Source organism: Corvus brachyrhynchos, unplaced genomic scaffold (genome assembly GCF_000691975.1).
Source record: "Corvus brachyrhynchos isolate BGI_N302 unplaced genomic scaffold, ASM69197v1 scaffold5, whole genome shotgun sequence".
Lineage (NCBI taxonomy): Eukaryota > Metazoa > Chordata > Aves > Passeriformes > Corvidae > Corvus > Corvus brachyrhynchos.
The window spans coordinates 9,777,824-9,794,964 of NW_008238321.1; the positions used below are offsets into that span (position 1 = coordinate 9,777,824).

Sequence of the window (17,141 nt, forward strand, 5' to 3'; positions counted from 1 at the left end):
AGTGGTCATGGCCCAGCTTGGAAGACCACAGCAGCAGCTGGAGAGCTGCAAACCCGCCTTTTCTGGGGCAGATACATTGTAAGCACATGGCCGAGTTTTGAGTCACCACTGAGCAGCAGGGATAGCATCACTCTCGAGTAAAAGCAAGGGAAAAAGGCTTTATTCAGTGTTTTACTGGGCTGAAGACTGATAGAAGAAAGTGAGATAATCTCTTACTGGGCTTTTGCAGAACTGGAAGTACATCCCTGTCCCTGCCCAGCACCTACCATCGTTTTCTTTTGCTTGATTTGGGAATGCAGAGCCTCATCCTGCGGGACTGCCTGTGAGCTGCAGTGCATTGCTCCGCTCCTCTCCCCGTGCTCGGATAAGTGGGAGCTACATCTGCTCCTCATGGAGAACACTTCGGTGTACTGACTGTCAGCACAGAAAAATGGGGCAGAATGAGATGGCATGAGTTGTGCTGGGTGGTTGTCTTATCTGGAACGAGATAAGTCAGAGAGAGGCTCACATCTTGAGGAGTCATCCATGTTCTCATCTAAAGAACAACAGTTATTAGCTGAAGTGGCTTTTTGTATTGATTAAGATGTGCAGAGAGAAAATTGCCTGGTAGATCCTCTGGATTTTTTTTTTTTTTTTTTTTTTTTTTTGATAATTTAAGGTTTGGTACATTTGGTAGAGGAGCTACCAAGCCCATCTCCTCCGTCTGGTGTGTGAAGGTCAGCGTGGCCCCCTCCTCTCCTATGCATGGGGCACAGTGGCAGTCAGGGGTGCAAACTTCTCACCTCTTCCTCTGTCACCTCTTTTGGCCAGTAATTTATAGATAATAAAAACTTTATAGATGTAAAAACTTTATTACATAATGTCCAGAGGGGTAAAACTGGCTTCTACTTCTTAATAAGTGTTTTCACATTTTACGTTCACAGCTTTCAGAAGTGCCTCATGTCTTGGGTGTGAAGTTTGAGGTGCTGCATTGTGGCCACTTGGAGTGGCTGCTCATCAATTCATTCCCAAGTGGTGGAGCCTCCTGTGGTGGCTCACACTGGGCACTCAGCCTCGGGAATTCTTAGAGTCACCCAAGTGCTGAGATCTGCCCAGTCCTTCAATCCTGACCAGCCATGGGGTTTTCTCTCCTTGTTAATATTCTCTTTGCTGTTAGCTTGTAAACCTGTTAATTCATATTGATTCCCTTAATTTCCAAAGGAAATTGCTACAAGGTTAAGGTAGTACCAACAGAGGCTGTTTGCTACGTTTTTAATCAGTGTTTAACCATTCTGAAAAATAGCGTTGGGGTGAACTGGACTGTGCACATAAAACAATCAAACAAAAAAGGAACCAGTTAGCATTTTAATTGAGAATGTTGTGATTTTGCATACCCAGAATCAGTTTTAACTTCTCCAAATCCATAATGCAAGGTTTTATACCTTGAAAGCCAAACCCCCTCTCTTTTTGCTCTCCTCTAGCAGTTTGCTGTTGGGCGCTGGTCTTGGTGGGTGATGGCACATCAATCCTCGGGCACTACAGGCTGAGGTGATGCACAGAGAGCCTGCAAGAAGCCCCCCAGCTGTCTCAGGCCTCCAAAAAGCTATTTAAAAGCAAGCACTCACAGCAAGAACTTGCTAGATAGGAAAAGAGAGTGAAGCTTGACAGGCTTTTAGTCTACGCTGAGTGGCTCTCCTTGCAGTCTGAGCAAAGAATTTGGACTCAGACTTAAGATTTCATTAAGGCAGTTGTTTGACAGAAACCTGGCATAGCTTCATCCACCAAGCTGCCAGTGGAAAGCAGATTGGCTTTCGCTGGAAAAACCTCTGACAAATTCCAGAAGCTACAAATTTGGCTTCTGGAAATGGTGTTTCTGGATGACATTCATTTCTTTTGTCTTTCTTGGACTTGATGGTGCCTCACAAGGATGCAATTAGGCAGTGGTGGTGTATGGTGTTTGATGACTTTTTGGGCCACATTCACCTCTGGCTGGGGTTTCTTGTCTGTCACATCTCCCCACATCTCCCCAAAAAAGCCACAGCGGCTGTGCGGCATCTGTGGGGTGTGCTTTGGAGTGCATCAGCCAGCCCAGCTGAGAGTTTTGGGAAAAAAACTGGAGACTCTGAATTTGGCTAGCCAGCACCTCCTCCACACAGCACACTGAAGCCATGCAGCCACAGTTTGATATTAAACTGCTTGAGCAGCTTTTCCTGTGGTGCTTTTTGCTGTGAGCAAAAGGCTTTGAGTAGGTGGGACCAAGATAAAACTGCTCCAGTGGCTTCTTCTGGAACCTTCCTCGCTGGCCCTTGGGCAGAGCCCTTGTTTCCATGTGGGTGGTCAGGAAAGCAAACAAGTGCCTCCAATAGTGTTGGCAGTGCTTTGTCAGCCTCTGGACCTGCTGCCTCCTCAGTGAAGCCCAGTCCTTTCCCATTTGGGGGATGAATTTTCCCTTATTCTGTTGGCAATGTGGATTTCTGTAGCATTTTGTTTTGTTGGTGGGGTTTTTTGATTTGCCTCTAGGTTTCTGATGAGTGCAAGGACTTTTCTGTTCTAATTGCCAAAAAATGACATGTTCCCTGTAACCTAGCAGCCTGACAGACGTTAGGTGGGCTGTTAAAGCTTTTGGAGTTGATCCTGAAAGCTGTGCATCTCCGCAGTTTAGGAATGATGCACTTACATTTTTCTAACAAACACAAATTATATATTTGCTTATTTGCTACATTATCCCATCACCAGAAATGCAGTAACATACCAGGGGGCTGTTCCTGCAGTCCTTTCTGGTCACAGAACTGCTTTTGGAGTCAAAGGTGGATTTGGATGGGGGCTCCTGCGTTGGGTATGTGATGTCTGCCCTGGGTTCTGTACACACACATTCACACCTGGAAAAGTACATTTCAACTAAAACACAGCAACAGATAGTTCTAAAGCCCCTGAAGACATACTTAAATTAAGATCAGGTCAGCAGTCCACTGAAAATGGTGGCTGTTTTCATACAATCCCTCCTGCATGGTTTGAGGCTCTTCTGGATGGTCCCTGCCCTCCAATTGCGCTCAGATCCTATAGATCCCAGGACAAATTCCTGCTCCTGTATGAGTTCACCAAAGCTGTGCTGGTGAAACTGGGGTTTAGCACCAGCAGCTTTTAATGTCAGGATTGCATCCAGTCCATGAGAGTGAATGTGGTCAAATCCCTGCTCAGCTTCTCTGTCGCAGTGAAGGGAGATGGTGAACTCCTCACTGCCCTAGTTGGGTTTTTGTTTTGGTTTCTTTTACTGGAGTTGTTCTGCTTTCTATGAATAGCCACTGGAGCAGAAGCTGCAGCTACTGGTCCTGTGCTGAGTTGTCTGAACTGTTGGCTGCCCTTGGTGTAGCCCTGGGTCTTGGGAAATTATTGCTGAAAGAGCTTGGGTTTGTGACAATAAGGAAAGGGGAAGAATGTGTGAACTGTCAGGAAGCTGCAGGGAAGGTGGCACAGATGAATTCCCGTGTGCTCTGGGAGTTGCCACTGGAGCCACTCGTGTTCAGGGCCAGATGCTGAGAGAGGCCACCGAGAGCATTTTGCAGCTTCTCGGGGTACCCCTTTGGGCGTGGTGCCTGCTGGCTGCCCCGGGGGTGCCCCCTGAAGCACTGCCATGGGCAGTCAGTCCCTGCAGGGAAGTGCTCCCCCAGGAGTGAGCCCTGCTATGTGTCTGGTGTACGATCTGCATCCTACAGCAGGAGTGTTTTCCCACTGCTGCGCATGAATCTTAATTTATGCTGTATTTAAAGCCCCATGCTGGAAGGCTGACTCTCAGAGACTCGCGCGGGCCGCCGCCGCCCCCTGCTGAATCCACTGACGTCAGCTGGAGCTGAGGGTGGTGTGAATTTTCCTCCTCCCAGTTCGATCTGTAATCGTCTCGTTGAAAAGGTTCAGGTTTGGCTTCAGGGATAACAAGCTGTCCACAGCAGCTGGCCAGGAAAAATTGCAAGAAGGATAGTAAATTCAAGTATTTCTGTTTATTTTATGATTAAATTTTGGTAGCTCTGCTGGTTAGTGACAGCGTTACAGAACAGGCATTTGGGTGCCACCCTTTGGGTCATCAGGCTTCTATGTTTGTGGATATCAGGTCCAGAAGAGGCATCCTGCTGGACCCAGCAGAGCCCCCTTGGATGCTGGATGGGATTTGAGCAACCCCACAGCAGGGGAGTTGGAATTAGATGACCTTTAAGGTCCCTTCCAAGCCTTTCTATGATTGTACAAAGTGCACCTGAACCTCCTGAGGATGAGTTGCACCCTGACCAGAGCGTAGCACAGGGTGGCAGCAGAAGGGAGATGGGTGTTTGTCTTCAGAGTTCATAGTCAAACTTGCAGATGTGTGTGTAACAGCTGAAGATCAGTCATGCAAACAGGAGCAGAAGGGGAAAGGCAGACTTGGAGCATTGCTCCTATTACAGCAGAAGCTCACTGCTGGGTTTTGAGGACAGGGAAGCAGTGGTGCTCCCTGAGCCTTGGGGAGAAGGCTGGTGCCCCAGCCAAGGAGATGACACAATGAGTGGGACAAAATCTATGTAATTATTTCCCCCTTCATTGCCAGGAAACCTGTCACAGCCACAGTTTTCATTGGGTAGTGTCTTGCAGATTTATTGCATGTGTTTGCTGTACCTGAGGATGAATTTTCATAAGCCATGTTGGGATGTTTGTATTCTTTGAGTATTTCTGGGATGTGTCTGCTGAAAAGACACCATTTAGTTTGCATAATCAGCAAAAAAGAAGAGGTGATTAAGCATATGAACAGTTTTCATTGGCAGAGAATTTGATGTGTTGAAGTGTGATGGTTTTACAAAACACACCCAGTGCTGGGGGATCTTTTACTGTCTTCAGTGTAGGCTGCTCCAAAATGTCTGCTGTGAAGCTGGGATAACACATGCCTTTATTTCTGTGTGTGATCTGCCTGCTTAGGCTATTTAGGGTTCTAGGGCAATTAAGAAATAAGTTCAGTTAAAAATGGTTTGAAGCGATTTCCAGCATATTCTAGATCAAAGTTACTTCAGTGGTTAAAGCACTCACAGTAAAATAAAATAGCAAAAAAAAAAAAAAGTATTTATAATCTTTGGGGTATTTTTTTCCGTTTTGGAAATAGAGGTCTCAGTGTATAAATCATTGGTATCATTTCAGGATTAAAAGTAAAGGACTTTTAATCAGGTTTGCTGCCATGCATCGTAGATTGCTTTTTTAAACTTGACAGCATGAGCTGTGAGCTTGGAAGAGCTTGGCCAGATGGGTTTTCAGCACCTTCTGCTTTTGTATTGATATCTTCAGGGCAATAATCTCTCTTTTGTGTGTAGTTAGCTGGGGTTTTTCATTTACTGACCCTGTTCACTGAAGAATGTGGTCTGAGGAAATTAGGTTTAAAAAGGTCCATATACCGAGGGAGTTTTTTACAGAGGCTGATTGGGTGGGTGGGGACAGGCTGTTCTGCTAAATCTGTGCATTTTTTAAAAATAAGCTTCCAATAAAATTGGATGTACAAGGAAATGATTTATTGTTGTCAAACAGTAACCAGAGCAAACCCTTGACTCCAGACTGTACAATGCAATTTTTGGAAGACTTCTAAATCACACTTGTATTTTGATGGAAGAATTAATGTTTCTGGTTTCTTTCTTAATGTATCTTGGACCATGTTTCCTTTTCTCTGTATCTTTTTTTTCCAGGCTGCTGCGGGAACAGTGGATCAGAGCCAAATACGAACGAAAAGAGTTCATCCACAGTGAGAAGCAGGAGCCTTATTCTGCAGGTAGCGAGAGACACTTTGGTAGATAAGTTTTTTGATGTCCAGCACCTTCCATTTTCTTCCTCTCTGTTTATATGTTCTTTATGTTGATTATTGCCCGTATGTCATTAAGTAGGAAAAGTAAGTGTGCTCTTTTGCAAAAGATCCCTCCCAGCATTCCCTGTATTTGATTTGGAATATTGGGAATTTTGATGCCTGATGGAAACAAATCAGTTACCAAGAGTCTTCCTGTTGACTTCCACGGGCTGCTCAGCAGGAGCAAGTCAGACCCAGCACCAGCGGGTTCGTGTCTGGGGAGCAGATGTGGAGCTGCATTGAAGTGGGATAAAGGATGTTTGTGTCATCCAGGTGGCTTTTGCTTTGGAGAGGTGAAGTAGCCCTGTTAGCCTGGTTTGGGTGGTGGTGGGTGTGTGCACCACGTCCCCCACTCTCCCCAGGGATCTGTTACTCTCTCTCCACAACGCTTCAGGTGTCAGCAGCAGGACCAGGTCTGCCTGTGGCACAGTCAGTGTCTCACAGTTGCACACGTGCAGCTGATGTGACAGAGCTCATTTCAGAGCTCGTTTCAGCACTGCCAGCAGGGTGACAGTGGCCTTGCAAGGGGCTGGGGTAGCAGAGCAGTGGGTTGGATGCTTTTCTTGCAGAAGGGCAGGGTTTGAAGAGGAGACACAGAGCTCGACTGTGTTTGTTGTGTGGCTGCACCAGCATGAAAGTGCATGAAATTAGCTGGGTATTTATTTGCTATATGTAAGTGGCATTTAATTTATTCTGCATATTAAGTAGTTGACACCAGCTATGTGCTTGGATGACTCTGGGATAATTTTATTAGCAAAGACCATGTTACAGATTAAAGGTTAAAATACTATTGTCATGATGCTTTTCAAGACTAATAATATGCAGGTAGCTCCAGCAGTTTGCTGTTTTGAAAACCACAGTTAAATTCTGATCTCATATATTCTCAATTTTTGTTTAGAGCATTTCAGCTCTGCTGTATTGTGTCCATGAGGCACACAGTGTGTGGGGAGTATCCATATTCATAGAGAGTACATTAGGCACATTATTATTTTAGGTTTTTAAAAAAGCTATCTGCTGGAGTCAGACGGATGTGTTCTATTAACAATAAATAGTTTTATTTCTTAGATCATTTTGGAATGTATCTGCCAATGTGTGTATAATACTCACCCAAGAATAATGTTTCCAATCTCTACTGTGCAACTTCTGGATATAAAAGCTGGGATTCAACCAAGTACTTGAGGAAAATGCATAATTTTAAGCACAGGATGAGTCCTTTCGACTCCAAGAGGAGTGTGTACCTGGTTAAAGTGAAGTAGGTGCTTCAGTGCTGTGTGGGAAGAAGGGCAGCATGTTCTGAGCTCTCTGAAAGAAATTATAAGAAGAATTCAAAGGGGAGTTTATTTTAGCAGCGCATTTTGTAGGTGTTCTTCAGTAATGTGGCTGCATAATATTTAACTGCATGCTGAAGTGAGAGGGTTTTCTCACCTCTCTTTGAAGTTCAAAAGCCATTAAATACAGAATAGAAGAGAAGAGGATGAGCCATTTCCAGTGAGCAGCGCTTTGGGGAGGAGGAGGGGAGGGGGAAGCAGGCTGGTGGGCATCGTGTAAGTGGTGTAGGAGTGATTTTAGGTTGTGTCTTTGGGAATGGCACTATCCCTAAAATCCAGTGAAGGAGCCACACAAATGACCTGTGCAACTGGGATGTCATTTGTTGGTTCTTCTGGACAGCAAATGCAAGGGGAGCACCTTTGGCCAGGTGACTCCTCCTTAGGGGGACCAGGTTGATGTTACAACTAAACAAAGCTGGGGATGCACACACCAAACTCCCAGTGCCAACTTTTCCCTTGTGCTGCATCACTGCAGCCCCCAGTTGCAGCTGCCCCCCCTGTCCTTCACCCTGTGCCAAAAAGTGCTCCTTCTTCCAGACTCTCCTGCAAATCAGTTGATGATGCTGCTTTCAGCTCTTGGGATGTCAGGCTGGGAGTTGGTTGTTTCCTGGGGCTGTGTCCTAAGGAGGGAGCCCAGGGAAAACCCTGTGTCCTGTAGGAAAGCAGCACACTGAGCATCACACAATCATTTAGGTTGTAAAAGACCCCCAAGGCCATTGAGCCCAGCCTGTAACCCAGCACTGCCGAGGCTGCACTAGGCCATGTCTCCAGCAGAAGTGTTCCTGTGTGTGTTGGGACAGTTCTTGTATCATTCCAGTGAAGTGGGGGAGCTTTGTCACTGTGCTGTGCATGGTGCTGGACCTCCTGTGCCTGTCCCTGCCGGGCTCAGCACAGACAGAGGGTCTGGGCTGCTGCTTTCCACTGTTGACCTGAACTGTCTGTGAACACACCGAGGTGGCACCGACACCAGGGTGCCCTCCTGCCCACCCCACATCCAGTTGTGTCTCACTGGAGTGTACCTACATCTCTGTTTCTTCCTAGTGCTGTCTCAGACCATTTTTCCTCACCCCCCTGAGTTCCCTGGAGCAGTGTCAGGTTACCAGTTCCTAAGCATGAAACGTTTTCTTGCTAATAGAAATGTCAGTATCCATTTTCTCATGTTTGCTGGAAGATTTAATTCCATTTTCCAGTCCCAGGGGCTATTTTGCATTCTGATATTTGTTCAATAATTGCATAAAAAATAAGAAAATGCTATATCAGAATAGTTCTGAGCAACATCCTTTTCCAAGCAGCCTGATGAAACCCCGGTCAGAAATTCAGTGTCTTTCAGAATATCCTTTGGGGAGAGACTGTCTGGAGCCTGTAGAGGCCAAGCAGAAGCTATCACAGCTGAACTGCCAGACTCAGGAGAAATGAGCCTGGGGACAGGAGTGTCAGATGTGCAGGTCAGAGCTGAGCGAGTCGTGCAGGGAAGCCTGGCAGGAGGATGCAGCAAGCTTCAGCTGCTGGGGAGGGCTGTAAATAAGAGGCAGTGTGGGATGCAAAGGCAACAGCTGCCCCAAAGGGTCTTGCATATCCCCCCAACTGCTGGGAAACATCTGCCTCATGAGACACAGAGTGATGCCAGGTAGCAGGATCAGAATTGGGAAACAAAGACACTTCCCATGTGAAGAAATCCCTGGTGTGGGCAGTGCTGAGCATTGAAACCGGCTCTTGAGCCTGGGAAGAGCCATGGCTTTGGATCCATGGGTCTTGGTTCAGTCCCTAAATGGGATGTCCCCTCTTGGGGATGTGCTGTTGCACGTGCAGTCACAGCCACTTACCCTCGGTGGGAGATCGCAGTGGAAATTCCTGTGAGGGAGTTTTTAGAGTTCCTTGCTCCCCCAGGAAGCCTTGGAGCACAAGCCCATGTGCTATTCCCAGCTTTCAGCTCCTCTGCCCCCAGTTAGTGTTGGTTCTGCTGTTAATGAGTGTATCAGCACCATTGATTTCAGGGTGAGGAGTCACTTTGAGTTCAGGTAGCACAGCGAGATCAGGAAAACAGTGATTAAATGTTTCGGTGATCACTATCGATTGTCAGATACACCCTCTTAGACATTCGAGCTCTTCATTCAGCTGTAGTATGAGCTAAATAATTTGTTTGCCCTAGCCAGACTTTATGAAACAAAACATTATTTACACCCCAGCAATCCCAATTAACACCATGGCCACATCCCTTTCTCTAGCAGTACAGCAGCACAGAATGATACCAGTTTTGAGACTCTCACATCAACGTGTTTCAGGTTGGCTTTATCCCTTCTGGTAAATGAACTGGCAAAATTACTGTCAGTCTACAGCTAATTGTCCCTTCTAACGGAGTTTAATGGGGCATGGGTGTTGAATTCTCCTAGAAACGAGATGCTTGTAATTGCCATCACAGTCTGGGTCTGTATCTCAAGGCGATTGCAAGGTTTGATAAACTTACAAAAATATTTTGATCGGTTTTAAAAAGCTTGGACATTTTCCACTGCTGTTGATCGACGGCAGTTATGGCAATGCTTCCCAAAGGAAAGCTGGAAGTTAGTTCAGTTGGGTGCTCTTGATTTCTCTTAATCAAAGGGATTTGTTTTAACCGAGGGAGACGTGGAGGAAGCAAAAGGGAATGGTGTTTGCAGGGCTGGAGCACTGCGATGGTGTAAGCTGGTCAAGGGGCAGCTGCTCTGATGCATCTCAGGCTACAGACAAGAGAATGGGAACGTGGCCAACAGAGAGCAAAGGGGAATTGTTTGCTCTTTGAACTTTGACTTCATTGCTTTCATTCATTGGTCACGGGAAGCTGGAACTCCTCAGCTGATAAAAATTGTCATAGGTCCCATGAAAATGTTGGAGGAGTCCAGATTTGCACCAGGTGAAGGTTTAAACCCTATGCTTCGGGCTGGAATTTGGAGGACTGGGATTTTTTGATTGGTAGTTCCATAGATGGGTGGGATGACCTGCTGGGTTGCAGAGTAAGATAATGTGGTGTTACTGCAACCTGAGGTGGCCTGTAAACTTGCACTGGAACTGCTGAGAAAGCTGGAAGACACAGGCACAAAGTCAGTGATGATCAGGGCTTTAGGCTCTGTTGGATTGTATTCCTGTATTTATAGCGCTGTGGACTGGATCATATTGTCACTATTCAGGTGAGCTGTGCTTTATTCAGGTAGCATTTCTCTGAAGGCCCCTATCTGCTTGTACTATCTTCTGCCAGCACCCTAAGGGTTCCTTGGCTTATGTGTTGTTTCCTATTTGTCTGCAAATATGATGGCAAAATAAATTATGAGACATAAAAGAACACCCTAAAATAGTAAAATCTGTTAATATGCACTTTCCATTCCATGAGGCTCTTGCATAATTTGGGCAGCAGTCTGAATTAATTTTCCCCTGCACTCACACAGTTGGAAGGAGCTCTGACTGCAAAGCACTGGAGAAAACACAGGGGACACAAAAACGTCCTTTCTCGGTGGGAGGAAGAGACCCTTATTAGCTCAGTCTGACCTGCAGTGATGTCATGCAGTTTATTTTGAGCCTCATCAGACAAAACAGTGAGCAGTGTTGCAGTTAAAATCCAATTATTTTAACTGACAGACCTGATCCTCTGCTGTCTCTTGCCCCATTTCCTCCAGCTAGTGGGGGGCTGTGGGTGTCAGAGCGACACCAGCTCTGCCGTGTGTTTTTTCACAACCTCAGAAGCCAATTACAGGGCTGAGCAGCACCTAGAGAGCAAACCAGTGCTAATGGCAGCCTCAGAGGGCACGGGGTTTACTGCACATCAGACAGCCCAAAGCACTGAGCAAGGAAATAAAGGGTCAGCTTGAGGGCTCCTGGTGCCCTTTGCTAATCCCTGAACACTCGTGGTCTTTAAGGAGATGCTTGTGCAGAAGGGAGTGCGAAGCCACCCGAGAACCATCCCCTCCCTTTGCAAGCACGTGCAGTAGAGCCCAGGGGTGGAGGTGACATGGGGACAGGAGGTGTGGTGACACTGTGTGGGTGGGAGGATGAGTGGCTGGGGACAGGCAGGGTCTCCTGATGCGTGGGTGTTTGCAAGAAGGGAGGATGAGAGTGGAGAGGGCCTGCAGGCTGGGGAGCAGGGCACCTCTGTGCAGCCTGCAGGATTTTAATGCTGCAGACTGGTGGGGGTGGAGTCGTGGTGGGAAGTGGGCTGCTCCAGAGAGGTGTTTTCTCCAGTGTCCTGTCACACACACAGGCCTTGCCTGTGCCACTGCCCTGCTCGGGCTTGCCTGCAGCTCCCGTGCTGCAGGGAAGGACAGTTGAACCCGAAGAGAAAAGGGTGCTGATGAGAAGGTTTAAAGAAAGACCAAAGTCCCAGTTCAGGGCACTGTAGCAATATCAGGGTATCAGGGTTGTGGCAGCAGAGTGTTCCCAGATCTGGGCTCCCACGAGAGGTGCAAGAGAGGCAAAAGTGGGTTGTTGGGGTTTTTTCCCTATTTCTTGTGCTGGTTTATGCTGTCTGAAAGTCTTGATGTGGAACACTGCTCCCCTCCCACTGGACCTGCTCCATGGTCAGAGCATCACCCCCGTGGGTAGGGAGAAACCCTGTGGGAGTGACTTGATACGGTTGAGACACAGCTGTTGTGTGAAACCAGCTCCTTGCAAGTGGGGAGAAATGCCATAGGTGCTTCCTGTAGCATCCTTTAACTGCTGACAAGACACCAGACATGCATGTCAAATACGAGTTGAACCAAAACTCTGTTCTTGCTAAGGTGTTGTCAGCTAAATCAAGAGCTGCTTTTAGCACTGGGGAGGATTTGAGCCAGCTCATGTGTGTGGTCAGGATTGCAGCCAGCTGCCTTCTCAGCTTCTCTCATGCAGACCAGCAGGAAGATTTAGTTCACTGTTGTTTTTTCCCCAAGTGCAGCCCACATCCTTGGCTGATGTTCCTCTTTATATTTCCACCAACTGCAGGGCAGCTCTCCTGGCTTTTCCCCGGTGAAGGTCTGAGGGTGGTCAGGGTGATGCTGTGCTAAGCACTGTACAAACACAGAGCAGGATGGGGCTATGGTTGGGTGTGAGGTGAGAGCAGGCAGATGCCAGCCCCTCACAGGAGAGGCAGTGCCTCACCACGAGGGTGATTCTGCAAAACGTAGGGATGAGGATGGTTTTTTAAAGTGTGTAAATTATCCCATTGCTTTATAAGCAAGAGAGACTGGAGTGTTCAGCAGCTCCAAGGAGCCACATCTGGCTGAAATTATTCAAGATGCTGAGAAGCCAGAGGGAGAGATGGATGAGCAATGCTCACATAAGCCTTGGTTCCTTAGGAAACAGAGCTCACAGGAGCAGTAAGAGAAACCACGAGATAAAAGCAACCATGTCGAGGGTTATCAGCATTATCAGCAGCATCTCGCTGGGCTTTGTCCAGGCACCGTGTGCTGCAGGGGAGCGCAGTGGTGCAGAGCAAGGTCACCTGCCCAGCTTGCAGGGGGTGCACTGGGGTGTGCAGCAGCATCCCACTGCCTTCCAGGGCATGGGTGGCACTTGCCTGGTTTGGGGCTGATGCATGTGAAATAATCCTCCATCATTTCCATGCCGTTGCTGCCTTTGTAAGGGCGGCTGTACCTGGCCAGGGTGCGGGGCAGGGCTCTGCCTCTCTTCTCTGACCTGACAAGGTACAGAAATACTTCAGCATCGATTTTTTTTTTCCTCCTTAAACCTCTTCTCCCTTCCCCCAGTCCCTTATGAGCTTACAACATCTCCTCGTGCTAAAAATAGCCTTTGGTGTGGGAGCGAAGCCGCCGTGGCTCCTCCCGCCCTTTGTCCGAGGGGCTGCGGCACCAGCCCGGGGCAGCCCCCACGAGTGTCCGAGTGTCCGAGGCCGGAGCAGATCCGCCAGTTCATGTCACTGCCTTTGCAATGGCAGCTCGGAGTGGTTTGTAATTGGGCCATGAGCACTGTTAAACAAAATCAGTTCGTGATCCCCACTGCCTGCCCGGTGCTGGGAGCGCTGGCGGAGTCTCTGCAGAGCAGCGGCGATGTTTGTACTGATGCACCCAAACCCGAGCCGGGGCCACGGAGGCGCTTCTGGTGAGGGCAGTGAGGTTGGAAATGTCACTGTATAAACACCAGCTCACATTAGACTCTGAATACCACAGTAAAAGCTTTAGTGCCACATGCTGCAAATTTATAAATGGCCTTTAAAGCCCTGGCTGCGTTACGTGTCTGTAAAGTGAATTGTATCATGCAAATAAAGAGTTTATTTTCCCCTCATTCTGCTTTTTTGCTGGCATGTTTCCTGTAATGCCAGTGACTTGCCTCCTGATTTACACCATATATAGAAATGTAGAAAAAGCCTAATTATAACTGGCTCTTCTAACATTTTGTGAGTTGAACTTCTGAAAATACTGGCTGCATCTTGATCTGAAGGTCTGAGTTTTTCAGAACTTTCTGTGAGTGTAAATCTCTATTTAACCCCAATGCAGATGTGGCTGATGGACAAACAGAGCTGTCAAAAGCTTTAGCAGGCCTTGATCTTCGTCCATAGAGAGGAGTTTTCAATATACAGAAATAAGTTAATTTATTTCTACTTAATAGACTCAAAAAGAAGTTGCTGCTTGGCTCTGACTGCTTTTTAATGTCACTGTTATCTGATGCTAGTTGTAAAATGGATTAAATTCTCTTCTGATGCTTGAAAGGCTCAAGTATTAGAGCAGGGCTTTGAGAGAAGCTCCTTAATTTTCTGCTCTGCCCCTCACTGATGGGAAGCGCTTGTTTTCGTGATTCAGGGCAGCAGCGTGTGTCGGGAAGATGCAGCTGTCATGGGATCTGTGGAGCATCCCTCATTGTGAGATGCTTTTCTGTGCCGTCTTAGTCCCTCTTTCCAATCCCTGTAAGAAGATTCCTCATAGACCTAGAGATGGAAAAAAAATAATAGCAGCGTGGTTAAAAAGCAGCAAAAGACAAGGTAGCCTGGTATTTTGTCGAGAATTCATGTTGGCTTTTGCGAAGCAGAGATTTGGGCATGGAGGGGGAGATGTTTTGTGGTAGGAAGTCATGACACCAGTTCCCTGCAGTGCATGTTGGTGCTTGGTGTGCACACAGGATTGCATCACTGGTGCCTTCTGCTAAATCACCCTTTCCAGTAAATTCCCAGCAGCCAATTCCGGTATTTGGCTGAACCAAAGCACCAGGTTTGGCTCTTACTGTGATTTCAGCAAAAGTGTGTTACAAATCTCTGCCCTCAGTCCTGCCCTGGTCAGTAAGGGCTTTGGTGCAGGGTCCCAAAGGCTGGCTGCATTTTCACTCTTCCCAGCTGACACCAGGAGCAGCTCCTCTGCTTGGCACTGCTGCGCCCTGGCAGTGGGTGGCTGTACCCAGGGCACTGAAGGTGGGACTGGTCTGTGAACAGGCTGGATTTGTGTCTGAATGAGGGGCCAGGGCACAGGGATGTTGCATCTCTTTGGCACGGACCTCTGCCCTGTCTCAGTGTCCCAGAGGATGAAGTGATTTAGCATCACAGCCAGGCAGGGACTGTATCAGGGAATTTGGCTTCTTGGCTGAGTTTTGCAGCCTGCCATGAACTTGGTGCTGTGCAAGTTCTGCTGATGCTTCTCTTTGTGGCTGTTGGAGCAGTGGGGACCGTGGCAGGCAGGGATGCAGGATGTCAGGCTAAGTGGCAGCAGGGCCCTAGCCCTCTCCAGAAAGGATGCAGCCTCCACTATTTGCTTTTCAAGGGAGCATAAGAGTGTTTTAGCATTTCAAGGGTGCACAAGAGTGTTACGTGCAGGTTGCACCTGGTGCTCTGGGTGCTGTACAGATGCCCCAAAAAAGCAGCCCCTATCCAGAGGCTTCCATCAGAGGGCTGGGGGTGTGAGTGCCCGATGGCAATTAAACACCCTGCAGTTCTCCCAGCCCAGCACCAAGGTCACTGGAGGCTGATGTGCTGCTGTCAGGAGTGGGTTAAAGCACGAGCATCCCTCCAGCGAGCAACCTTGCCTGGCACGGAAACCTCCTTCTCATGCTGCCGAGCCACAGAGAGGCTTCTGTTCTCAGCACTGACATCAGCCACGGCCGGGACGTGAGTCACGCTGGCAGCCAGGCTCGGGGGCAGCTGCTCCCCCTCCCCACACCCTGGTGAAGCCCCTCTCCGTGGGTCTGAGCCCCCACGCTCGCTCCTCACGTGTGTCAGGTGTGATGTTTGCAGCCCCAGGAGCAGGGCATGACCCCAGTGGGGGTGTGGGAAGTGTGGCTTCCATGCCCTGGCACTTGTGCTGTGGAGTTTGGGTACAGAAAAGGGGGATTAAGGCCTGGGTTGGTTTTTTCTGGTTTTTTGGGGGTTTTTTGGGGTTTTTTTCCCCCCAAAAAAACCTTTTGTCTAATAGGGAGGAAGAGTTTAAGATGAAAGGCTCTAGAGAAACATTGAAATGGTTGAAGGAGGAAAGTCTACAGAAAAGTATGTTCAGCTGAAGCAGATGGGACCCCATTGCTGATGCTCAGTCTCCTTCTCATGCCTTCCCAGTATAATCCTTTATGCATTTAACATTACACAACTCCATGTCACGACTTGCTCCAAGAAACCTTTCCCTATCCTCTCCTTGGAGGTTTGAGGGAAATGCAGTCATTGCTTTAAAACAAATGACTGCTTCTTCTTCTTCTGCCTTGGTGTGCCCTGGCACTGCTACCATGGGAAGTGGATGGGGGCTGATGCTTTGCAGGTCACTTCTGCTCTCTGCAGCCTCACCCAGAGCAAAGCAAAAACTCACACAGCGAGTGAACAAGTATTGAGCCAAATTGCCTTGGAAGGAAATGAATCCATTTGAAAAAATCCACTCAAGAAAACAGAAGCAGATCCAATCCCCAGCCAGACTGACAGCACCCACTGCAGCATCCTCAGTGCCTCCAGGCAGGGCTGGGGAGGGCAGGGCTCTCCTGGAGAGCTGCCTGTGGTGGGTCCCACTCAGCCTCGCTCCGCCGTCAGCAGCTTCACGATACAGATGGTGTAAACATCAAACAGGACTTTGCTGCAGCAAAGACAAGGCACATCAAAGGGCTGTTTAACAAACTAAACTCAGGAGGAGGATGCAAGGGGAGATCACAGCGTAGTTTGTCTGCCTATTATTTTTTCTTGCGCAAGGGGAGCAGGCCTGTGACAGGGACCCAGGCGTGGCATCGCTCCCATGCCAGGATGCGCTGACATTCCCACAGGACCGGCATCATATGACCAGGAGCTGGAGAAGCCTTTCAGTGCCTTTCAGGAGCTGTTTGGATGTGCTGATTGAGGGTTGGTGCAAGCCCCTCCGAAGGAGTACTGCCGCCTCCTGGGGCTCCGTGGGAATCAAAGGAAGATGCTGCACCACTCCCCAGCCTTGCTAAGGAGACACCGCACAAAGTCGCCACCAGAAGGCAAAGGACAGGGTTCCAAATGCAAAAGCTTGTCTTTTAGAGTTAAATTCGGTGCATTTTTATTTTTTCTATCTCTCTGAGCTATGGCAAGAGGCCAGCGACTGCTGTTATGCTTTCCAGGAAATCCATGAACACTGCAGTGACAAAGTGATGGGGCGGTGATGGATCTTACAGATAGCTGCCGTAGGAAGAAAAACATCTAGCAAAGAGAAATACTCTGATGTCTTCAACTCCCCTAAAGCAGAAAAGCATTTAGGCAGCCAAAAATTGCAGGTGAGGACCTGTGGGTCTGAACTTAGAGGAGGAGGAGCAGCCGGCCAAGCAAGGCGTTGGCAGCCAGCTCTGGGAAGGGGGTAGCACCACTGCGAGCTAAAGCTGGATGCTCACAGCTAGTTTAGGGTCCAGCTGTAATTTTAACAGCTGGTTCTGTCAAGCTGCCTTCAGCACAGCTCTGATCCAAGCTTCTATAATTAGCCAAGGAGCAGCAGCTCTCGTGCAAGAAGCAAGGCAGCAGCGATGCTCGATGCAGGGGAAGCAGAGCAGCGTGGGAGTGAGCCTTGCTGAAAGGGGTAAGGGCTGCGCCATGAAATTTTGAGTAGTTGGAGGTTGGGCTT

The 17,141-nt window shown here is 48.2% G+C and overlaps 1 protein-coding gene across 1 annotated transcript in view; it reads left to right on the forward strand.

Annotated features, from left to right (window-relative positions):
* ADAP1 (ArfGAP with dual PH domains 1) overlaps positions 1–17,141 on the forward strand; it is a 40,041-nt gene that overhangs the window by 5,075 nt on the left and 17,825 nt on the right. The window contains 1 exon segment of the mRNA XM_008633485.2: positions 5,670–5,752. Within this exon segment, the coding sequence (XP_008631707.1) occupies positions 5,670–5,752 (83 nt within the window).